The sequence below is a fragment of the Heliangelus exortis genome, chromosome 7 (genome assembly GCF_036169615.1).
Source record: "Heliangelus exortis chromosome 7, bHelExo1.hap1, whole genome shotgun sequence".
Classification (NCBI taxonomy): Eukaryota; Metazoa; Chordata; class Aves; order Apodiformes; family Trochilidae; genus Heliangelus; species Heliangelus exortis.
In genome coordinates, this window is record NC_092428.1 from 17,849,458 (window position 1) to 17,875,328 (window position 25,871).

General features: G+C 37.1%; 1 protein-coding gene across 3 annotated transcripts in view; it reads left to right on the forward strand.

Annotated features, from left to right (window-relative positions):
* The window catches only part of RTKN2 (rhotekin 2), a 136,443-nt gene extending 110,862 nt beyond the window's left edge, over nucleotides 1–25,581 (forward strand). For 2 of the 3 annotated variants that reach the window (XM_071749111.1, XM_071749110.1), the window contains 9 exons: nucleotides 2,558–2,611; nucleotides 3,595–3,712; nucleotides 5,281–5,481; nucleotides 10,107–10,201; nucleotides 11,708–11,814; nucleotides 12,841–12,972; nucleotides 19,655–19,820; nucleotides 21,743–21,850; nucleotides 23,370–25,581. In XM_071749111.1, coding sequence (XP_071605212.1) covers nucleotides 2,558–2,611; nucleotides 3,595–3,712; nucleotides 5,281–5,481; nucleotides 10,107–10,201; nucleotides 11,708–11,814; nucleotides 12,841–12,972; nucleotides 19,655–19,820; nucleotides 21,743–21,850; nucleotides 23,370–23,923 — 1,535 coding nt within the window. In that variant the 3' untranslated portion in view covers nucleotides 23,924–25,581. The remainder of the gene's footprint in view (nucleotides 1–2,557; nucleotides 2,612–3,594; nucleotides 3,713–5,280; nucleotides 5,482–10,106; nucleotides 10,202–11,707; nucleotides 11,815–12,840; nucleotides 12,973–19,654; nucleotides 19,821–21,742; nucleotides 21,851–23,369) is intronic. The other variant, XM_071749112.1, reaches the window with a different exon arrangement.
* Nucleotides 25,582–25,871: the final 290 nt, after the last annotated feature.

Genomic DNA, 25,871 nt, shown 5'->3' on the forward strand with positions numbered 1-25,871 from the left:
TGTGTACCACAACGCATATGGCATTTCTCCTCTCGTGCATGCTTACCTTCAGTGGATTTGCAAGTGGGTTTGCCCTGCCTGTTTGGAAGGCACATGATGTGTGTGCATGGTTGTGCCTTGTTGAGAACACTGCTGGGCTGAATTCAAACTGCTGTGAACTGGAAGATGTCGTGACTCAGGTGTTTAGGAGAGGCTGGAAATGAGTGAGTGGTGATCCATGTAATAAGACAGGACATGATGTAGTTTAAGAATTAAAGATGCAGAATGGATTTTTTAGGGGAAAGTAATCCACCCACTTAGAAACATATTAGTGTATCATATGATTGGTACATGCCAAAAGCTTAGACTATTACAAAAAAAAAGCCTGATCACGTGGCCAACACCAAAAGTTCAGGAACAGCTCTGCAGGAATATTGAGGAATATACTCCTACAGAAAGCAACAGTATGTCAGATACTGTGTGGGGACTGCATTCCTTAATCCACACATTTTAACACTTCTTATACATTTACTTATTTATCCCTCACATTCATGCATAAAAACACAGTAGTATGTGCTATCAAACAATTATTTTGTTAGAAGACAACACATTGAATGTTGATAAAAAAGCATAATCAAAATTGAAAGTAATTTTATAAAGGCATATATATATATTTATAAAATATTTATATATTTATAAAAGCTGATTAAGTATAGTGCTTGAATGTATCCAATGGATCCACAGCGATTTAAAACTAATGGTAACTGAAATTAAGGTGTGGGAATATTAATCTTTGGTTTTGATAAATGGCAACTCTTTAAATCCAAGGATGAGTTGAAAACTGATTTACAAGTATCATGTTAAACTTTTCCAAACTATCTGTGTCCTGCAGATTTTCTGACTCAGGTGTAAATTTTACAGCTATCATGATACTGAAAGCAGCAAACAGGAGAAATTTTTAATGTAGTATTCCAATTGTTACCTAGATCTATTGAGCTCACTAGAATTGTCACTCAGTTTGCTATGATTAAAGGTTTAAAAGAAAAGCTTTTATTGTAACTGTTTTCACATATTTATGTATGGCTTTTAGAAAAGAAACATTCTGGGCTTTGTCTGGGACAAAGATAAGCATTTATAAGTTTTTTAAGTTTGAGAGGGACTTTTATAACTATTTAATGAAACTGTTTTCCTTATTTAAAAAACCTAACTAATTTTAGACATGCTTACAGTGCAAACACATCAAGTGAAAGGCAGTTTCACAACATGGTGATATTGATTCTTAGGTAGTTGAGGCAGTCTAAAACTGTATGCTGACAGTTCACTGTTGAAAATTCATTAGTTTTCATGAATGCTTAAAGAATAGATGAATTTGCAAGTTTCAAAATTGAAAGAGCATGTGTAATAAGATGCCCCATAACATAAAAAAAGTTACTTAAATTTGAATTTTTCCTTTAATATAACTTCTGAAACAGAATGCCTGTATGCAAGTTTCACTTAAATAATCAAGAGGTTTTGTGGGTAAAACCCTATAGGAATGACAATCTGTTGCCAAAATACCACCACTGCTTTATGTCTTAGCATACTATGTGTGGATTTTTCCATCAGACTCGTATGAAGATCAGCACTGGAGTCAGCAATGTTCCTTTATAGCAATATTTAAGATTTTAATCAAAAGGCAATTGAGCTAGTGCTGTTCACTGCTGCCATCATGTGTCACTTAATATATTGCATATACTTTAAATCAACACTGTTGTACTTAATAAACTAACTCTGGATTTATAAAGCCCCCCACAGCATTTTTCTTTTAACAAGGGACTAATAAGAAACATTATGTCTGAACCTGAGTGCTAGAAACTGGAGGACAATGTCACCCAGTACTGTGTTGGTTTGAGTAGATAAATTGGAAAATTTGTTGAAGAAAATAATCCCTAATATTAAAGTGACAGGCATGACTTAAAATAATGGTTCTGTAATTGCCTCTACTACAGTTCTGATGCAGAAGGACATCTTTGAGTTTAATAAAATTAAAAAAATATTTCTAAACTCTATTTATGCCAACTAAGACAGTTCTAACTGGGAATGTGATCACAAGTTATATTTTCTCTGTGGTTAGCAAAACAAGGTTTAAGTATTTGCAGTATAAGTATCCCAGTAATTTCCATTAAAAGCAGGAAGTTTTTTTCCTGCAGTTGGATGAGTGGTTTCCAGCACAAGGCAAGCAGAGTTTAGTTTACATCTGTGCATAATAATCAGCTCAGAACCTCTGAGTTCTGAGAATACCACTTGGAACTGCATTACACAGCCACACTGAAATGTTATTTTGAGAACTATTAAATGAGATTCATAATATTTTTTATCCTAGCATAATTTATAAAAGAAAATTACACCACATTAAAATAGTTGATTAATTTTCTTTTGACATGGGTAATAAAATTGAAGTAGTGATGCTGTTCATTGGGTAGAAGGTGCTGTTGTCTCTAGAACATCAGGAAAAGAAACAAGAAACTTTGTTGTAATTTATTTTGATGACAGATCTACAGAAATTAACTTAATTTCCCTACTTTTTTCTTCCCTTTAGATATTCGAATACCATTAATGTGGAAAGGCTCTGATCACTTCAGCAATAAAGAAAGTATGTAAGATGTAATGAGCTACTGTGATAAGCAATTGCTTATGCCTGTAAATTTAAACTGGATGGGGAAGTCCATTTCAGCCCCTTTTTTGACCCTTCAGTGGGTCCATATTTCACTGTCTTTGTTGTGTAGTTGCCCTTAAGCTGTTGGTTGTAGCAAACTGAGTTAGCTCAAAGTCCTGTAGTTCTGCATGTTTAAACACAAGTCTCTAAGAAGTCCTTCTGAGGAGAAATTCCAGAGGAAGTAACAGGAAATGGCTGTTGTTAAATGGATAGCTGAGAAATTTCTGATTGAATGTTTTGTTCTATGTCTTGTCTACACTTCAGAGAGTATATTGGAGACTGTTTCCAGTGAGAAATTTAAATGAAAGTTGTCTGTTGGTGTTGAGTGGATTATTGGATAGTCTTCCAAGTACATGCATTTTGCTGTGTCATGGAGATTAACCCTAAATCTGTTCCAGCTGTCACATGACATTGATTTTGCTTTGATTTTCCATAGGGTCAGAAGGGCTAAGCGTGGCAAAATAGTCTAATCCTATATAGTACATTCATAAAATGGCACAAGCTTTGGATCAAATATTTGGGTTTTTTTCCTTAAAATCAGTTTTATTAAACAAAATTGCAAGTTTAGTAACATTTCTGAAGTTGCTAGCACAAGCTGCCCTGATTATGAGGAAAAAAAAACCAAAACAGTAGAGCATAGGTAGGCATTTTTCCCTTTGTGAATGTTGCTCCACCCGTACAGCAGCTTTGATAGTTATCATAATAATTTTGATAATTTTTTTTATTTCTTTGATTTTCTTTAATTTTTATTTCTTTGATAATTATCATAAAATCCTATAGTACAGAATTTATGTTGGGAAGAATTTAAGGGCAATTCCTTAGAGATCTAAGTTATCATTTCTTCTGCTTTTGTTTACTGGAAGCATTTAGTTTTGTGATGTGTCATATGGCTAATAAAACATTTCTTTGGCTCTCTCCAGAATCACAGCGCTATGCGGTTTTCTGTTTATTCAGAATGGGAGCTGAGGTTTTTGATACAGAAGTGGCTGTTGTGGATAAAGCAGTAACAGATATCTGCTTTGAAAATGTAACTGTATTGTGAGTATTATTTGTTTGTCTTGATTGAAGTACAAGTAGTGCTATTTTCTTTTGAAACTGGATATGATTATGAATAAGATTGGCCAAGATACACTCTAAGTTTTCTGTAGGAAAAGAAATCAGAGATCCTATTATTTTGAGTGGAGGGTAGATCCACACATGTGGAAGGCTGTTTTTTACATACAAAATAGTTCTGGTTGTAGATGTGCTGCTACAACTACACTTCTTTCATTTTTGCCAAGCTGGAGCATTTTTATTTATATGAAGAGATAAACTTGTATGTAAAGGACACAATTAAGTTAATACTAACACCTGAAAGCATTTTAAAAGTATAGGCATGAATAGTACACCCAGTGTTTTAAGTATTCTTCTGTACAGCAGGCTATGGTCTCTTTTGATGTTCCCCAGAGTCACAGTTCTCTTAAAACCAGACCTTCTTTTCCACACCTCATGTTCTGTTACACCTCTATGAGTGTGTGCTGCAGCCATAGTCCTTATAGTTGAAGAACACTATACAGGAAATTATTCACTTATCTTCAAAGGTAACCTGGAAAAGGGTAGAAAGGTGTTCTCATGCACTTTTAGGATGCTTTATAATTTTTAAGAGAGTCCTGAGAGGCACTTTTTTTTTTTTCTTCCCTGTTTTATTTTTTGTATTAGCAACTTAGATCCAGTCTCCTGAAGAAGGATGACTGGAAAGCTAGAACTACTGAAAACTTTATATCCAGATCCTGAAAACTGTGTGTTTGAGAGAGACTGGATTTTAAAATCAGATTTAAAACTCTCTTAGCCATCTGTTTGATTGGGGGTAAAGAAAAGACACTTGACAGTTGTAATTTTTGTGAAGTACTTCAACAAAAAACAGAGAAGACACTGTAACTTGCCTTGTATCCTTTGAGATAGAGATACATGTTTTATAAAAGCATTTGGGATGATTTCGTTATGGGCATGTGTTTAATGACATGATTTGTAACTGAATGCTGAGGTTAGGCTTCTGGGTTGATGACTAAGCTTGAGAACATGAGAACTGGTAGAATTGAAAGCTGAGAAAGCATCAACTGTGGAGAGAAGAATGCAGCAGTAGGTAGTTTAGTTATGAAGGGCAAATTTGGTTGGCTGTGAGACAGGATTTTTTTTGAGCAATGTGAAGGGTGTGACAGATATCTTTAAAACAGTTCAATGTGATTTAGAGTCACAGGCACAGAGAGATTTACAATGGTGATTTTTGCATAGCAGTAGAGGGCAGATTTAAGTATGTTCGTATGTTTTGCCTATTTCTGTAATAGGGGTTGCTGTTTTCAGTTTTTAACTTAAATGTTGAATTTCCTGTTTGCAATTGTTTATGGTTAGCTCTAACATCCATCTCATTACTTCAGTGCTGTTACTGCTATGTACTCTAGTTTCTAATTCCATATTAATGTATGTCTTTGCCTGAATCTGATGACATTCCTTCCCTTGATGAGAATATATGTTACTTAATATATATAAAGTAGCAACAGCATTCCTTGGCTGCACACTCAGTTTATCAACAAATGCTTTGAAATTTTCTCCACCCCCTGTTCCTTCAGTGATGATGCAAGATCAGATTTCCAGGTGAAGGTTGAAGTGTATAGTTGCTGTACAGAGGAGTCTTTATATGGAACAAACACTCCTAAGAAACTAGCAAAGAAGCTTAAAACATCCCTCAGCAAAGCAACAGGGAAGAAACTCAAAGCTGCGCTGGAAGAAGACAGCACTGAATCTCTTTTGCCTGCTGACCCAGTCATCCAGTAAGCCACATATATTGATATTCTGTTTTTATCATTTTAAAAATAAAATAAATCAAATATATTGGAAAACTTTGGAAAATTGCCAAGAAAGTGAGTATTTCTGCACAAGTGAAAAAAAAATTTACATTTTAAATAGGAAATGAGAAAGTAGGTGTGAATTCCAACCATGTCTCTCAGCCTTGGGGACTTGTTCCTGGAGACTGAAATGCAGTAGGCTTCATCTTTCTGCTGTACAATGAGGGAAATCCACTGCTAGTTGCAAACTTCATAGTATTTTTGGTTTGATCTCTGTAGGAAATCAAGCTTGCATGATCAGTGTCCCTCAGGCCATATCCCTCTCCTGCTCCTTTTCCCACTCACTCCGTCTCCCATGTTATTTTTGCATCTCACCAGTTTTGCTCATATATAGACAGGTAGACATGTCTAAAACCTACAAGTTGTGTGAAATAAGAAAGTGTGGTATGTAGACAGGAGAAAGCTCTCTTGTACCCTCTTCCCCAACAAAGCTGACAGAGCTGCTTGCAGTGCCTGGGGTGTATGCTATGCACATGGGGGCCTTTCCACTTACTGGCTTTTCAGTAAAACTCTGCTCTGTCAAAAGCACTTAACAGCTACAAGCTGCTTAACAGGAGTTTTCTTAATTGACTTCAGCACAGAACATTTTAAAATGACTCACTGGCTTTCAGTCTTCATAGTAATAAGTGCTGTTCCCAGTAATTTACCTGTTTCCTTTTAAAAAGGGTCTCAAGTCTTTAATGCATTTTTAAATGAAGTTAACTACCTACTAATATCTGCCAGCTACTTTAATTTCATTGGGATTTAAGCAGGCCAAGCACCTAAATTGTAAATACTAATAATATTGATTTTCTTTTTTTATTTTTCTTTTTAGAAAGCAATTTTTTTCAAGCAATTTTTTTTTCTTTTTGGCTGCTAAACAGTTAAGAATCAATGCCTAATTCTTGCCAGGTGTGGTGTGCACTGTGTGCTAGCTTCATTTTTTGCCTGGATTTTAAAAGGAAACATTCAAGTACATTCTACCTTTGTCAAACTGATATTACTGTTTACTGATATTACTGTATACTGGTATTACTGTTTCAATCAAAAATACACATCCAAGCTCTTACCCACAGAGAAAAGCAAAATTTGTCACTATCTTTCCAACATATTCCACCTGATGACAATGTATTTTTACTCTGCATTGTCTCTCTGGGGTGGCTGTGCTTTCCACAAGCTCCAGCTGGGTGATGGCAAGCTATCATTAGACACAGTTTGCTTCTGATATGACCACAAGATTATTTGCTGGCCTACTCACTTGAATATAGATTACACGTCTTTTAAGGAGCAATCTGAACACCTGACTCCTCACTTGGGTTTTGCTTTTGGTTTCTCAATTGTATTTGTATTTTGCTTTCCTCCATCTTTTAAGTTTGCTGTCTCTACTGTAAATTTTCATCTCTCAGTGACTGTTACTTTGTTAACAGACTGAAAGGAACAATGATGTGTTTATTGGTGGCTTTGCTAGGCGATTAAAGAAAGATTCTTGGAAAGAAATGGGTCATTATAGGCAGAAAATGAGCTGTCAATTTAAAATTTTTTTTAATAGGCTCCCTGTAGGCTTTATATTAATAAGGCTGTGGTATGGAGCCCTTTGAGAGAAAAAGAGATTGCAAGATTACAAGAGATCTTTCCAGTGTTCCTAGAGAATTTTACCAGTCCAGTAGCTGAAATTAAACAGGAACAAAAAAGAGAACTTTCTGTGTTATACGAGCACCTTTTTTCTCTGTAGATTTCAGTTGTACAGATTTTTCAAAGCACACATGGGACAAAGTTCTCAGTTTCCAAAAACTCTGATCCTTCTGTGTCCAACTTCTTGGTTTAGAAATTTCCTTGGTTAGTGAGGAAATTGTGAGCCTTGCAACTTCTTGCAAAAGTTTAGTGACAAAGTGCTGTGCTTAGGTTGGTTAACTTCAGTTATACTCTGAATAGAGTAGAAATTCTCTCTACCCATAAGTATCTCTGTTTTCAATCTTTAATTTTCTGTTCAGTCTTTTGCAGGTTTAATTTTTCTATTCTCTCTTAATTCTTTTTTGTTGTTGTGATTGTTATTTGTATTTGTTGTAGAAGGAAGATGTTTAGTGCAGCTATACTGAATGCCAGAGTGAATAGGTTGCTCTTTGGGGACATCATTGGGTGGACTCCCAGGAGCACAGGTTTATTCATTTGCAGAACTGACCTCCACATAGACTTCTTCTTATTTGGCTTTTATGTATTGCCTTCCACTGGGCTGGGGGCACAGCTTCCCTGTCCTGCCTCTTAACTGGCAAATTCAGAGTGGTATTTTGCTACAAGTACATAGGCAAATCCCATGGCCTCACTTTTATGGCTCTTTTATGGAGCCTGAAAGAGTTTACGAGATTTTTTTTTTTTTTTTTTTTTTTTACTCAGATATTCTCCACTCTGTATATCTGGATGACTGAACTAAGTTTGGGATTTGTAACATTGGGAATAATATTCAGGAGTGCATTCTGGAATCTGAGATGTATTAATTAACATGTGGGGATAGAAAGGGTGATACAGTGACACCTTCTCACCCCGGTGTCTGTATGGCAGCTCTGGTGCATCTGTCTCCTGATCTGTAAACAGATTAAACAATGAGCCTTTACCCCAGGCATGTTGTGGAGATGAGCTGACTTTTGTTTTAAATAAAATTATTACATGGAAAAATACTATAGATATGCTAAGTACTGAACTAGATGCAGCAGGCAGATTATTCTTCGTTATACAAAGAAACAGCCATTTAAGGCAGTCAGCTAATTCTGGGAAATGCAAAGGCAAAACATAGTGAACAATCCTGATTAGGCAGTTAAATTTGAAAAGTACTTGCAGATAAAACTTTTCTAAATTATATTGCAGCTGGCTGAAAGGAATGACTGTTATGTTTTAGATTGAAAATGTTCTGTGAAAGCATATTTTTAAAGTGAAGTAGCTATTTTTTTTGGCAAGGTTTTCAAGGTTTGGCAAGGTAATTAGTCATGCTTTAGAAAAAAAAGTAACTAAAATCTCACAAGTTTTATCTGTGAGAAGAAACTGAACTTTTTGGTACAGTTTGAATAGAATAGTAATGTATGATTCAACTGCATGGCAAAATATAATCAGTGGAGAATCTTTTGTTAGGGAACAGTTTAGAGGGGCATATATACAAATGCTGATGAGTTTTTGTTCATATTGCCCTTGTGAAATGTTTCACTTGTATTTAGTTCTCTATTCTCTTGAGGCAGATGGCAGATAGGAGACCTCCCTGCTAACAAACTTACTACTTTTCTTCCTTCCCTTTCATAAGGGTTAGGGCTAGGTAGGCATCTGCCTTGTTCCTCTGCAGAGCCAAAGATTTTAAAACCTTGTGTCCCCACTGTGCTATTAGGAAAAATAACATTTGACAAATGCTACAATAGAAAACTGTTGTTTAGTGATGTTAGTTCAGTAGCATCTTCTCACCTACAACACCACCAAGCTATCTTATGCTGTACTGAAGACATTTTGAGGATCTTATGCTAGGTCCTGTTAGGTAGACTGGTTAGTGATTATATTGAGGGTTTTTTCCTTGTGAATTTTATGTAAACAGCCACTATCCGGGGGGAATTCCTTCTGCGCTGCTGGACTGTAAATCTGTTACTTGGTCTGAAGAGTATTTGGAGGAAAAGGTTAAACATGTACCAAAGTTATACTAGTTTATTCCAGGAACTGCATTCCACATGCACTGTACTGAATTGTAAATGTGATTTTTTAAAATTTTTTTTTATCCCTAGGCAAAATCCAAACCAAAGATACAACATTCTGAAACCTTCAAGCACAATAAGTGAAAGAGTCCTTTTTGTTACAAAACAGATGATAGGATGGATGTCTGCACAGATTTCTTGTCTGCATGCAAAAAATCAAGCTTTGAATGCTATGAAAAATACATATATAACCAGCTCTTTTATAATATGCAGTTTATAAATGGAAAAGCAAAAGAGCAGAGCAACATAGAGGAGCAGTATAAAGCCTTTTAATTTTTAACCTGTTTTATCAGATAAAGTTTATGTCATTAGTTGTTTTATTAAATATAGCCATTTTTGAACCTCTAGCCAAATCTGATTGATTTAGGCACAGAAGTAAAAGCTGCAAAACTATGCAGAGTTACTGAGTGTCTGATTAGAGGAGAGAGATGCTTTTCAGGGTGCTTCATAGGCAGTGGTGGCAGGAGAAGACTCCTGGCTGGGAGAGGTGGCTGTGGAGAGAGCTGAATGTGCTGAGCTGATGGGGTCTTGTGGTGCTGGTCTGGGCAGCAGGGCCTGGAAGTGATGGAGTGGGAGGTGCACACAGGATGGAGGCAGGAGATGAGGAAACAGGGAGCAGATCAATGGATTGTGGGACAGTGTTGGTTTATGAGGAAAACCAAAGATAAGGGATTTTTGTGGGAAGAGTTGGGGATTGCCAATCTGTGGTCACTGGCAGGCAGTGCCTGGCAGCTCACTGTTCCTTGTACCCAAATGTGTTAATCTCAGACATGTTTGGACTCCCTTTAATTTCTGCCTGAGTGATGTGAAGCAGAAATGTCTTAAATGTGCCTTTTCTTTCACATTTAGTGGAGTAAAGTACAGTTTGCTAGCGTATACCACTTTGGGACTGGAGAGTGCTGAGAACAATTTCAGGACCCACAACCTTACCATTACAGGAAATGGTAAGTACATATGGTACCAATTTAAGGAAATTTAAAAAACAGTAACTTTTTGCATTTCTGTCTCTTGTAAACTAAAGAGCTTGAAGAGATTATTTTTCTTGATACTTAATACAGAACAACTTTAATAAAATTTTTAACAAGCATCTATACACAGCTGAATAAACTATAAGTTGAATAAAATTTTAAGTCCAGATGAAAATTTAATTCTTTGGGGAGTTTATTCTGTCATTTGCATCTCAGTCTTATGTGAGTTGTGGCTATATACAAATTATTTCCCCTTCCTCATAGCCAAGGAAGGGTATCGAAAGGAAGAACTGTTTTTCCTTTGCAGTCAGGAGAAAAGTAGAAAAAAAGCTTCAGTTCAGCTAGGTTGTTTCAGGCTCAGGTTTAACACAGGACACAGCACGTGTGCAATTTGTGTTGGGTCCTGTACTTCAGCTCTGGGAAAGCACAAGTTGGGAGCAGTCAACAGAGATAAAAACACAGTGGCTATGATTATGCTGCCACTGAAAGCAATATTTTAAGTAGCAGAAGTACAGTTTCTGATACTTGATCCATTGTTTTCTGAAAGCATAGCCTGTCCCATAAGCCTCCTTCTAACTGTTAATTGAAGACACTGGACTTTCACTGTATTTCACTGTAGTTTCTGGCTATATTTTACTCAGACAAACTGGACCTCAAGGAGAATCTCATTATTTATGCTTCATTAATTCCGAGTAGTACAGATTTGAAGATTTATGAGGCATTTGTTTCTTGAAGGTTTGGATGAATAATTCTGAGTATCATTGATATTTTTAAGCCTTTCTTTATTGGGACTTTATGCTCTTTCTTCAAATTCCTTTTTCTGTCATTAATTTACATAACTTAGTCTGCTGAGAAATATTTCGGTTCATTACAAGCATTTCTAAAACATGACCAAGGAGAGAGTCGTGTCAACGGGACGTTGCAGTAGCTGCTTCTAATTACAAAAGAAAGAGCCTGTTACATAGCAGAGCTGAGCAAAGAGGGATATTGCAATTCATTAGAAAACTCCTTGGAATCCTAACTGTTCTTCTAGTGCTGAAGGCAGAAGATACAAATTCTAAGCCTTAATGAAGTAATCTGAAGAAAAGCACTTGTACAGCTGTAGCTGTATGTCATGGTGGGATGGGCTCAAGGATCCTGCTTAAATGAGATGGGCAGTGTACTTACCTTACAGAATGTTTCTAGCTGTGAAATAAGATTCAGAGCTATATTTGTGTAAGCACAACTTGGGTTTGCAGAACAATATCTCCATTTTTACTTGAAATTATTTTGGATATTTTTAAAAATTAAAAGCTTACTGAAGACTGTATCAGTCTTAATCTAATCCTACAGTATGAAATCTCTTTCTTTAAATACAAGAAGTAGTTCTGAACATTTGCCCTAAACACATAGTTTAACTTTCTTCAACAATTTTTATATTAAGATTATGAATGTAAAAAAACCTAACTGTTTGTCTTTCTTTTTCCTGGCCTTTTCCCCCAGAGGAATCCTCTTTTTGGCTCCCCCTGTATGGAAACATGTGTTGCCGTTTAGTTGCTCAGCCAACCTGCATGGCCAGGGATATGATGGCAGGATTTCTTAATCAGCAGGTAGGATGACCTTGCTTGTGTTTACATCCTCTTCTGCTAAGAGCTGTCACGAAGAGTCAATTGTTGAAATGTTTGCTTTTACCTGAAGTGTTTTTTTGAGAACAGATATTTTTTTTACCGTTCTATCTAGAGCAAGGAGAAAATTCTATTTTACAGCTGTGTTTACAAGCAGTATCTTCAGTGGCTAAGCATCAAGAAATAAATGTTTCCTTGGTGTTCTTATCAATAAAATTATTTAGGCTATTGCATAAAGGTCAAGCATAGTTGTTGCTTCAGGATTGGTTTAGGCTTGTACTTGCCTGCAGCAGTCCTAATAATCCCGTGGCATCCTTGTACATGCCTCTCATTGTGCCTGCACAAGAGTTCATATCACAGCATGGGGAATCTGACTGGTGAACCAAGCCATATTTAGACTTATCCCAACAAAAAAGATGCATCTGAACTCAGTTTACTTCTCTATTTTGGTTCATTGCACAACTAGGCAAATGAGGAGGTGATAACAGAGGGCCAGAGGAGCTGGGTCGTTTGTCTGGAGAGCTGAATTCCAGTCTTTAAACTGCTTGTGAAACTGTAATGCATTTATGAAGCTGTTCAGAAAATCCATGTGCTAAAGTGGAAATTCTAGACAAATGTCTTTGCTTGACATTTGTTGAATGTAGTGTTTATCTCTGAAGAGAGATATTCTTTTTATTTCTCCTATTGTGTAATTACTGTAGTTAAAAAAGATGTTTTCTTTCTTCAAGTAGACACCACTTCTAGATTTCATTCTGTGTGAATCAGCAGATCCTGATTGTTAGTGTCACACAGCAATAAATCTGTGAAAACTGTAAAACACCAAAAAGCATTTGCAGTACTCCTAACATTTAAAAAATCAGTAACCCTGAAATGTTCTGCAACAGGAAGTCTTTGTTTTAGGAAAGAATTTTGTGGCTAATTTTGATCTCACAGAGTTGATCTATGTATACCTTGTAATATGGTCTTAATTTGTAGTTTTTTTGGTAGTTTCTGACTGTTTCTTCCCCTTAGCAAATGGTAGGAAGTCTAACTAGCTGGAGAAGGCTGTATTGTGTACTAAGAGGTGGCAAGCTTTTTTGTTACTACTCGCCAGAAGAAATTGAGGCTAAACTGGAGCCAGCATTGACAGTTTTCATCAACAAGGTAAAATTAGCTGCATGAGGGGGTTTGGTTTGGGGTTTTCATTTATACTGTGGAAGATTGGTTTTGTGTTAAGACATAGCTACAGTCATTTGGGCTCTAAGCTGCTGGCATACAGAATTCTTCATAGTGAGTGGGATATGCTTCAGGGAAATCTGCAGTTTCTGATTTTTTTTGCAAGGACACTGTATTTCTTAGCTGTGGACCTAAGACTTCTGTTGAATTAGACTGGTTAACACAGAGGTAAAAAGGAAGATGGTGGGTTTTTTTAAGGAAGAGTGGCAGCTTGTTATACAAGAGTTCAATAAGACAGTGCTTAGACACATGCTGCTTACAGTTCCTTACAAAACCTTTGTTATTGTTATATGTTGTTTGGCCACACTCCTAATTAGAAGAAAAAAGAAGAAATTAGAAGGAGTGCTTGGAAAATTATTCAAAATATTTAGTGCCTTAAAGTAAGCTGCTCTTCTTAATGCTAGTTTTGTACAATAAATTTGGAAATTCAGTTCTCTAGGATAACATTATTGCTGCTTTTCATACTTTGATTGGAAAGGCTGCATTTAAAACTTGAAATTGGAATGTTACTTACTAGATGGCTGGAGAAACATCATTTAATTAGAAGTAAATATTTAAGTGTTCAATTTAGAAACGCTATTGGAAGGACGTTCTAGAATGGTGAGCATTAAAGAGATGCTTTAAAAAACTGGTTTTGGTGCAGTCATCAGGAATTAATATCATGTAGGGATGAACACAGGAATTTAATGTTATTTGCAATTGACATAACTGGATTCATCTTACATAAGTAAAGAGACCCATTTGGAAACTATAAACACAGGTTGATCTGGACTCTGCTGCTGTGCTACTTGAGCACTTGATGCCAACAGTGATTCTGGAGGGAGCATTCCTCCTGTTCCTCCTGATTTGGCTGCTGGGCTGCTTCATGCAGCTGACTGATGAATTGGTCCATGGAATTTTGGGTTAAAATTAGCTCATCCTGGGGGAAGGAGGAGAGTTGGCTTCAACTGTTGTTCCCTGTAACAAATTCTCTCATTCAGTTCACTACACACATTCTGGTGTAGGAAGGGGCTGAGCTATGGCTGGGAATGTAGGGATGAACAGGAATAAAGAACTACTGCTTACAGCAACCATAGCAGCTTTTGGTGGCTTCAAAGTTTTTTGGAAAACATTACTAAATTCTCACCCAGAGTGAGACTTGCATATAAATCAAACATTTACACTAGGCATAACTGGGCTTTCTTTTTTGATTTATTTTTTTAATGATTCCTTAATTAAAAACATCTTTCTGGTAGTGAATTATCTTTTGACAAAGCCATTTTTTCTTCCAATTGTTCGTGCATTTGCATGAAATAAATGTTTAGACTGAAACACATTTAAGCAAGTTTACTTGCTGATCTCTTCAGTCATGTTTAGTTGCACTCATGAGCCTTTGGCATAATTCTGCTCTTCAGCTGTTCATAATATCAGTTAAGAAATGGTAAACTTTAGTAAATTATAGAATGACTAAATCCACATTCTAAGGTGTGATGGTGATATTTTTGAAAATTATCTATCATACTACATCAAATATTTTCTTGGAGGTCTCTGGATCTCTGTCCTACTTCTGCTTTTCCTTTTTAAAATAGTCATGGTCTAAGGTATTTTGCTCCTTTGGTTTACCAATATACTTAGAATCTAAAATCCAGCTTGATAAGGCTTCACTGGGAAGCTGTCCATATGTTTGCAGAGTGTCTTTAAAGCTAACATATAGAAGCTACAGAAATCATGTATCTTAAAGCATTTTACAAAAATATTGGACTGCTGGATAATATTACTGTGAATCCTTCAATCCAAATTAAAATTAAAATCAGGAAAAAAAAGGAATTTAAAACTTTTTTTGTTTTGTTTTAAAAAACCCAACAATTTAAAAACAAATTTCCTATTTAATCATCTTTTCTAGAAAACAACTTAATGCTTACAGATATTTTTTGATTCCTTTGTTATGAATTTTTTCTTGCAGATTAAATGAAATCAAACTAGTCCTATGCTTGCCTGCTACATGTTGTTATAGAAACAGCAATTTCAAAATGAAAGTTGAGTTTGAACATCAACTCTGTATGTTCTAACCAAAAATCTCTTCTAGCTATGTGTCATTTTCCCTTGTAATGTGAAGCTGATCCTTTATATGTAATTGAAAGATACATTTTGAAAAGTAATTAAATAATCTGGATTTATGAGAAACTCCCTGGAAAATATTCACACTGATAGCCTTATTTCCCATTCCCTTTGAATTGAGACGTGAAGCCATTAAGAGCAGCAAAGTCATTACTTCAGCTTCAGATGACTTCACTGCTACTGCTGTTGATCAAGAATGGTTCTGCCGTTCCTGTTATGCAAGTGCTACTATTATTGTTCCAACTAAATCTGATTATAACATATTATATTGCACAACCAAGTAGCAAAAGAGAAATTATATTTTCTGTAGCAAAGAAAACTTGCTGGAATGCAGTTTGAACAAGAAATATTCCTTATGGTCCAGCACCTGAAATTTTTTCAGGTTTTCTGTAGTTTCAAATGAATAATAAAAGCCTTGCCTACTCTTAACAGCTTAGCAAATTTGTGCATGTGCCAGAAGTTCACCTTAGCTGATTAATATTTGGAATACCCACCTCACTGTGGGCTGGTCATTGAATATAAAATTTTGTATGCTGGAAGCTTGAGGAATTCTTGGACAGTGCTTCAAATTAACTTAGGCCCATGACTCCCTTCCTGGCCTATTTTGCCAGTGCAGTCTTTGATCTGGTGCCACTGCTCTTGTGCTCCTGGTTGAATTGCTGAGGTGACCAGGGTGAGGAACAAGTGTTTGCAGCTGTGGGTTGCTAAAGGATAGAAGGAGTGAAAAGACAAAACCAAGCTGGCATACCTTGAGTGACAGTTTCTGTTGGGACATCAGTTTAGGGCTGGATCAGGTGGAGAAATTAATTGAAAAATGTAGTGATGGCTGCAGCAGTGAAACTTGAAGGGAAGCATTCAGTATTTCTGAAGAACCAGAGAATTCAGCCCTGGAATAGAGCAGAAGGATACTGATAAATGTTCTTGACCACGTGAACATTTTGGGAGGCAGCAATGCAAGCAATTTTCTTGGAGTGCATCAGGGTGTCACCACCTGCAGTCTGGAGTGTGCCACACAGTGGTAAAACGAGAACAGCTGAAAATATCTGTTCTCAGTAAGGTCCTTGTCCCACTGGTGGGCTTAGATGATCCTTCTTATGTGTGAATACATTTTGGAAAAGCACAGAGCAGTTAAAGGCCTGTTTGGGGTCTCCCATCACATTCCTCAGTTTATTCTTGCAATTGCTTGAAAATGATTGTGGATGTGGAAGCAGATACAGCACCCAGATCCCATGTGGTGGACCCAGTAACACACATGCTCAGACCAAGTGGTTTGCAAACTGGTTTAGGGCTCCCTGGTGCTCCCTGGAGTGCTGGTCAGTCCTGTAATGCCACCTCCTCCTGGTTTTTAGCTGCTGCACTGCACCAAAGGTAGCTAACATGAGAGGAATTCTAGTATTGCCTTTCCATGTTACAGTTATCATCTGGTGGCCACAACAAAGTTATGTTCACAAAACAATAAAGGTGCAAGGAGGAAATATTTATAGCTGATCTGGTGAATGTGTTTGAAAACTGTACTTTTAACTTTAACCATGTTTCCTTGCTTGCCTAAAACAAACATCATGGAAACTGTTAACATGGCAGCAGAAAGTAACACATGAACAGATTATAGTTTGTTTTCCCTGTTGTGTTGTTATTTCTTAGTTTACATTTTTGGTACTAAAAACATGAAGGAAGTTTGTTTATGTGATTTTGTTTGTTTAATCTTAAAATAGATGCACAGAACTGGATCTTAGGTTATTCAATATTTTTCTCAAGAACTGTAATTTGTTTTGATGTCTTCAAATGCTTTTTATAACCAGTGCTCCTCAGTGTGTCAGGGTTGGCTTAGCAGGAAATGTGGCACCTCAGCAATAAAAAATGTTCCTTCTCTCTCTTTTTTTTCTTCTTGTTTTTGTTTTGTTGTTAGCTTAAAAGATGAACTTTTCTGGGAAATATTATCAGGCAGAGAGGCTTTTTTCATTATTGAGGGGAAAAGTATTGAGGAAGGCTCATATTTACATTCCATTAAAAACCCACAAAGAAAAAGCCTGTGATCTTCCCTTTTAGTCTTTCCCACCTTGAAAAAATAAGTGTTTTGTATATAGGACATAATACTGGCTTCAGCTTCCCCAGAAGAGTCATTTAAGTTCAAGATTCAACTTTTTTCCTATTCCAATCCTCTGATTGTTCTGTTCTTACAATAGCTGTAGTAGAGTTGTTCAGTTGCTTAGAAGACTGCAAAAAGATTGAGCATTATTATAACACACCTTAAGACATTTATTGTTGTTTTGGGTTTTGTTTTGTTCTTAGCTTTTGGTTGGGCTTTTTTTTTTGTTTTGTTTTGGTGGTGGTTTTTGTCTTTTTTTCTTGTTAAGTGGAAGTGGGCATGTAATATAATTCACCCAAGCTTGGTAAATTCATCAGCCCATTACAGTAATGGCATCTTGTATCACTCCTTAAATATCCAAGTATCAGATATAGATTGTTGCTTGAGAATTGGCTGCCTTTGAATAATTCCATAGTTGTGGGATAAAACCTGCAGCAAACATCATTAAATAAACTTGTGTGTATGGTATGCTTGAAGTTCTTACCTGTCAAATGTTAATCTATTTGGTTTAATTTTTTTGCTGGTATCCATGGTTACCTGAGTTAATGGGATATAGAGCACTTATGGATGAATTACTTCATCTCCTATTTTTAGACAGAAGAATTTAAATGAGCATATCCATCAGATATGCTACAAGCAGCTGTTGGTATTTCAAATGGTTACTTCTGTAATGCATTTTAAATCTGGAGAACATTCGGTAGAAAAATTTTTGGTTTTGTATTAGAACTAGGCTTATCCCCATGGGATCCCACGTGTAAACTTAATTTCTGTAGGTGTGTATTTGACATCTTTAGCAGATGTTTGACATTTGGTTGAATTTTGTACAAAGGAACATAAAATCATATAGAATCATGGAATGGCTGGAAGGGACCTCAAGGATCATCTAGTTTCAACCCCCCTGGAGGGACACCTTCCAGTAGATCAGGTGGCTCAGGGCCCCATCCAGCCTGGCTGATCTGTCCCCACTGTGTTTTGAGGAATGTCCTGAGGCCACCGTTGTGGTCAGAGTCACTGTCCACCCAGGCACAAGACATTCAAACACAACTCTGACTTCCTCCAAACCCTGGGGCAGCAGGAGGGTGCTGCTATCCTACAGCCTGTCAGACAGCCCCCTGCCCTGCCAGGCTCTGGGGCCACGGCTGTAGGGTGTAGGCTGGCTCCCTGGTGACAAAATTCCTCATCCCACCAGGATCTGGGATTACACTGCTCTCCTGGGTCTGCCAAAGACCCTTTTAAGAGCAGGTTTGTAATAGGTTGTGCCTGTTCAGTCAGGTTGAATTGTACATCCAAAAAACCCTCCCAGGGTTTCTGCTTTTACTTATGTAAATAAAGCGGTTAATTATTTTAATTTCTTCATCATGTTGTGATGAGCAGTAGTGTTGAACAATGTGTCCTGTAAATTGTTTCAGTGGCATTTTATCAGACCTTTGTTAAAAACTTTCAGTATTTTACACATGAAAACAAAAAATTTCACTCAGTGAAGGGTGTTGAGGTTTTTGGTTTGGTTTGGTTTGGTTTGTGTGTGTGTGTGTGTGTGTGGTAATGCCATAACAAAGAAACTGGATACTACGAAAATACCACTGGATCTAGTCTAGATGATATAAATCAATTGAGCTATGTACCCCCACAGAAGGGAAACCTGTTCTGTTTCAGATTATGCTGCTGCGTAATCTGAGAGCCTTTCTAATTATAGTTGAAATTATAAACTTGTGATATACTTCTCATATGTATTTTTATTTATTTCAGTGTAGCTCTCCCTAATTGAGGCAAAACTGCCTATTTTGAAATGACAAACATTCACTTCAAGCATCTATTAGGGCAAAATGTTTTTCCATGCTGGAAATTTGTCTTAGCATAACTGTTGTGTCACTGCTACAAATGCTCCTTTAAGTGGGAACTAGATAAGTTTCTTTTTGAATTTCACTATGGTTTAGCCCTGAATGTTCTGATTCACTAAGATGAACATAAAATAGATGCAAGTTTAGCATACACTGCATAAACAATGGCCCACAGCTGTACAGTAGGAGACCTAAGTAGTAGCTCTAACAATGGAGTTGTTCAGCTGAAGGGTTCAGAGAAAAGGAGCCGCTTGCTCTTATTTTAGATGATTCACTAAATGACTGTGGAGAAGAATGAGCTGTGTGAGATGAGCTGCTGAAGGCAGACAGAGGGGAGACACAGAAGTTACATTCTGTAATTCTGAACAAAAGTACAGCAAATGTGCTTAATTCCCTTATTTTTCATATTTATTGTCATTTTAATAGTTTCATTAGAAAATATTTTTACACTCATTGACATGAATTAATTTTTTTTTTTTTTTGGAAATTAATATGGATTAGATAAGCCAAATGATACCTCCATTACACTACCATTAGCCATAAGGTGATGCCAGTGTGGAGCTGAAGCATTAACTTTTGTCTTTCCTAGGAAACCAGAATCCGAGCAGTGAATAAGGATTCCAAGAGAAGAACTAATAACTTCTCTGTTATCAACCCTGTGTCTGGAGAGGCTGTGACACAACTTTTTGCTGCTGACAGTAGGGAAGAACTTCATCAGTGGATGGAGGCTTTCTGGCAGCACTTTTATGATCTGAGTAAGTAAGCAGGCAGCGCTGGCAGCGTGCCCTCTGAGTGGGAAGTTACACAACATCAAAGGGATCTCTGAACAATTTGAATTGGAATTGCCTCATGAGCCTTTGTTTCCAATGATGCGAAGAAGAATGTTCTTTGGAGCAGTGCTGGGTGGTGGTCTAAGCCATTGGAAGGCAAATATTTGACTAACCCGAAGTCCACATTTTTGCAGGAAACCAGAATATGTCCATCAGTCTCAAAAGAACTTGGTCTCTTTTAGCAGTGTTCTAGATAAGCTTTTTAAGGACTGCTAAATGCTCACCATTTCTTCCTTTGCTAAGAGTCCACCTCTGCCCGGGCATCCTACCAGTGGTGTGTTGGTTTTGTGAGATTCTGCAAGTATGAAACATTTGGTTGTGGAAGCTTTAGTGGGAAGTGGGGAAGATGCTGGATCCACTGGGGCCTTGGCTGGGATGCAGAGTCAGACAGCCCTCACAAGCAGGCACATGTATGTGGGATTTCCTCACTCAGCAGTATTGTGGCTGAATTAAATTGCACTTTGTTGCAATAGGGGTTCCTTGATTGTGTTGGTAAATCCATGGGTTTGGTACCCCTTGGTATCCTGCTGCAACGAGGAGGTTTCCCTAGCCACATTCCAATCCAGTTGTGCAAATACACATGGCCTACTTGAACCTTGTAAAAGCTGTGGCTGAAGCTTTGCAACAGATGATAAAAGCAAGATGATAAATTGATACACTGATCCTTTGGCTACCCTCTGGAACAACATGGTCCCTACATGAGAGAAAAATTGGTGTAAACCAGTACTGAAGTAGTATAACGTGCTGCTTGTTCAACAGCACAGATTTATTGTAAGAACTATCTAGACTAATTTGTCTTTGTCTTTTTCCCCTGCTGTAGTAATTTGATGCACAGGTTTATTAAGAGTAGAGAACAGCTGTCAGCTGTCATGCTGCCATTGACAAGGTATAGTTGGTCCCTGATTGTCATTTTTATCAGGTCAGAAAAGAGTACAAGGTCTCACTTAATGAAATTCCAGTCGTTAGTCAGAGGCCACACCAATAAAATCAGTGACTTGAGGCTGTGGAAACTCAGTATTGTAGTTTGAATTTCTAGTCCTTTCTTGCTCTGATTTACAATGAGAAAAGGTTCTATCAATTAAAGAAATATACCAAGCAAAAACTAGGGCATCATCTTTAAATTAGCCATAGCGCAGGGTAAAAGAACTACTTTTTATTCATTACAGATAGAATACCCTCGGATTTTTCGAGACATTTTTCCTTAGGTTCAGTAAAAATGGGTCACTTGGCATTTAAATGCCTTTTTTCTTCCCTGGTTCTAAAATTCTCTGAAAATTAATGTGCTTGGAAAACTTGGAATGATTGGTATGAACAAAGTAATTTTACTGTGTCTTGTTTTCCTTAAGGTCAAAATCTATTAATAGAAAAAGAGGTTTCCTTGTCTGCTAAGGGATAAAAGGCAAGTTACCCTCTATTAAAGACAGGATATTCCTTTACTATAACATTGTAACATTGTTGTATAACCACTGCAGCTTGCAGTGCATTGGAGGTTGTCTCTGGTAACTTCATGAAGCTTCCCTAACCTTAATTTATTTTTAGGCATTTTTTTTTTTCCTTATGAATTTATACTATGTTTGGTTACTTGAGGGCAAATGATGATATTTAACCTTCATAGTATAACAGCACTGCTGGGATGCTTCAATTAAAGGTAGTAGCTTATGACCTTTGTGCTAAGAGGATGAGAATGGAGTTGAAAATACAAATGCATCCTGAGCATTGCTGCTAAACAAAAGTAAATACTGTTTAGCATTGCTTTGGAGATGGTTTCCTAACACAACCTAATAACTTCCTTTTTTTTTCAAGCTGAAGTGTTTAAGTTCCAGTCATTGTTCTCTCTTCTCTCTCAGGCCAGTGGAAACATTGTTGTGAAGAACTTATGAAAATTGAGATTATGTCACCACGGAAACCACCTTTGTTCTTGACAAAAGAAGCGACCTCCGTCTACCATGATATGAGTGAGTGGGATTTCTCTTTTCAAGTTGCAGGGTAACAGAAACAACATCATCTCTATTCAGATGGCTTCTGGTGTTGATGTTGAAACAATGAGTTTTTCAACGGCAATTCAGACAATGAAAGAGCAACATAATTGCATACCAAGGTGTTCATATTAAATCTGAACTTGTACACAGCACAAATAATGAAAACATTTTTATACCTTGAGCCAAAATATCTGCGATCTGAGCTGTAAGTAGGGAGCCCTGTATACATTCAAAAAAGCTGTCACTAGAAATAAACACTCATCGTGAGAGCTGAATGAAGCTCGGGAAATGTAAAGGTAAAATAATCCAGTCTGCAAACCGATAACGTCTTTAGCTACTTGCATGAAATTAATTTGCTGTTCTTAAAGCTATTTAAAGGCTTACCTAACATAACTTACCTAATTGTTTGCTCTTGGTAATGATGTTGAAAAACTTGCTTGGAAAATTTAGCCAGCATGTATTAGAGACTTGTATTTTTACAGCGCAAAACGGTATGCAGCAGGATTATTTTAATGTTTTCATTACAGAAATAATATTTACAGACTAGAAAAAGTAGGTCACTTTGTTTTAATGGATCCGATGCAGCGTTGGCTGAGAAACACTGTTCTACTATGAATGCCTGACTGCTCGCTGCCTGAGATTGAAACTGTGAAGATGCTCAAAATGCCGTGTGGGTCATTGAGTTACTGTGCATCAGAACCCTGAACAGTCAGGAGACTCCCCTCTAGGCTATGAATGCAGAGCAGAAAGGCAGTAAATCAACTATATAGAAGTTTTATGAAGGTAACACAGTAGCATAATTCTACTGATACTCAAGTACATCAGTGAGGACCAGAACACAAACTCCGTTTCACTCTTAAAATACCAGGTTTTTTTCCTGCTTATTTATTGTATTCATAGGTAAAATCCTTGCTTAAAATGTATTGAAAATCATTAATGTGTGGCCTGCAAGAGAAAAGATATTGCTGCTTTTTGAGGCTGGTACTACTGCAGTAAACATAGAAAACTCAATATGAGGAATAAGAAATGGGGCAAGGCAGTCTTAAACCACAGAAATTAAAATGACATATGTAAAGATGTCCCATTTTCTGCCAACTGGAGGCACAAGGATATTTAGTCATATACTTTTTCATGGGCCTTCTGTGAAAAGAAAATTTGAAAGCACTATACAATGAAATATGTTTAATATCTAATACATACAGGTTTCTGAGTAGTACATCATTTTTTCTGCTTTTACTTGGAATGAAGTATCAATGCCTACCCTGCTGCTTCAGTGCCAGCTGTCACAAAAACTGTTCCCTCCTGTCACCTCAGTTTTCTTTTTGAAAGCATATGTAATCTTTCCAGTTTCATCCATTAATACTCTTAATAGTAGTCTAGATTTCATGTGACAGTTAGTAGAGTTTTGTGTCTGAACAGTAATAATGAAATAGGTAGCAGTAAAATTATTGGTAGTATTTTAATCTAAGTAAATTGCTGTCCATTAAAATTACAGGCATTGATTCTCCAGTGAAACATGAGAGCTTAGCTGATACCATACAAAGAAAAATCAAAGAGAGTGATGATGAGTTCCTGCTCAGCCAGCAAAAAGAGTCTGCATCTTCTCTATGGGCTTCACTCTTTGATGGATCTCACGAGATGGTTGTTCAGAAAAATGTGCATCTGAGCCCAGAAAGAGACACTTCAAGTCCTAATGATAGCAGAGGAAAGAAAAGAAGAGCCCCACCTCCACCCTCTGATAAGTCACCATACAGTGCAAAAGCCCAGGTGAACACACAGCAATTGGGCAAGGAAAATGGGGAGAAGTCTGACCAGACACCTGCAGGCGGTGCTTCCTTTGATTCAAAATTCTCTCTGAAAATGCAGGAGTTGCAGACACCTGTTGCTGCACCTCGCAGAATTGGTCCTTGTAGAAAAAGCAGTTTAGCTGGCCATGGGAATCTGGTTCCATTGGTGAACAAGACAGAGTCTGAAAACAGACCAGTACCAACCCCTAGGCAGAAATGCATCACGAATGTTCTACACCCTAGATCATGGGTGCAGCCATAGACACCATGATTGGCTATGAGGAGTCCCTCAAATTTTAAATTTCTCAGCCTTCTACTAGAACTCTTGAGTACAAATAGATTTTAGCATTTAGCACATAAGTACTGAGGCTAAAATTTTTTAGTTATAGCTGGGGCATTATTATTAACTACAGTCTCAGCTGTGCTAATTATCACTAACATCAACACAATTGCACTAGTAACAGGGGAGTGGTTTCTATCTGAAATACCATCCTACTTCTGAGAAGAGTGGTTCAGTACTTTCCCCTCTAAGAACAGTGAGTGTCTGGGGTCACTCCATGTCAGTGCAGCAGGGGGGTGACCATTGCCTTCTAGCAGTCCCTCCACTTAGCCCATCTGCAGCTCCTCAGAGTAGTTCAAGTGGGATTTTCACACACATCCAGCACAGATCTAGCAGAGCAGATTTTCTTGGGCTCCATGCTTGTCTTCACCTAAAATATTTTTATCTCTCCCTCACTGTTTGGGAACTACTGCTCATAAAATAATGTACTATGAAAAGTTCTGGTGCTTTCTGAACGGTTCTGAAACTCTGTATGAATGTCTAAAGCAGTTGTATCAATTCAGTGAGAGATGTTAAGTTTTTGCTGGTGCTCACACTGTCTGAATGAAGTGGAATCCTTCTGTGTATGAGCAAGACTGATCCATCACTGCTGCTTATTTTGGACCAACACGAACATTTAAAGGCAGCACTGTGCACAAACACCAATTTGGGATTTCATTCTTCTGGTTGTTTTTTTCTGACAAAAAGGGCTCTGTAGCATAGTTTCTCCTTTGTGGTGCCTCAGCTGTTCTGGTAAGTAGCTGGTTTGTAAACACAGCAGTGTTACTGGTGAACAAATAGGTCTTTTTCACCACTTGTTCTTTCTGAAATAGCAGAGAATAAGTATTTAAGGTGAAAATAATGAACTTTGATATTCTTCCATCAACTGTTAACCATTTTTGTAATAAGTGTGGATTATTTGGGTTCCTGTAGCACCTGCAAAACATCTAATGCATAGGGAAAAGGTTCTGTTTTTCTAGATCTGCAGCTTAAATATCCAGCCCTTTTCTGGCTGATGCATTTATCTCAGATGCTAAAAGTTATCCAGGATCTGCTTTGCTGATCTGTCTGTAAGAGCCTTGGTATTCCAGCCTGTGTAGAGAGACTCCTATCAGCAACTGTATACGTACAGTTCATTAATTTATTTTATTTTTCCTAAGGTGCGGATGGCTTTGGGAGCTTTATGGTTTCTCCAGAAGATACTGTGTGTATGGTTAGCTTGTTTTATCTCTATTTTTTTTGTCTTCTGCTGAGCTCTTGGCTGCACAGCTAAAAAGGTATCTGCTGAGTTCCCTCAGTAGTTCATTGGCTATTTGGGATGAGGCTTGAGAGGCAGGTTTCATTTACAAATCCTTTTGCAGGATTAGAGCCCTTCGTTTCTAGAATATCCTTATTCATTCTTCACTTAATCACATTCCATTTTTCCCCTTAAACAACTATAATCATTCTCACAATAAATCATGCTGTTACTTAAGTGGTTGGTTTGTGAATGGTTTATAAATAGGAACAGAAAAACTGAAGAATAACTACATGATTATGTAAATTAGACACAGTTGACTAAGTGGACTGTGGAACTCTGAACAAGAAATAGGAAAAATAAATGGGGGGAAAAAAAGCATATTTTCCAAAATGCAGCTGCAGTTTCTTTAGCTTTAAATCGAGCCCGAAATACTACTGTCTGCTGGAAAAATACCTTTTTCTTGGTAACCTTCTTCCTTTTAGTTGTTATATTTCAAAATAAATTTCATAGATATATAAGGCAAGGAAGTACAATAATGAGGATTTATTTTTAAGTTCAGCAGGCCATTGAATTTCAATGAGCAGTTTCTCTATTAAATTCAGTGACTTTGTTTTGAACTGAACATACATATTTTAGGAAGGATTTAATATT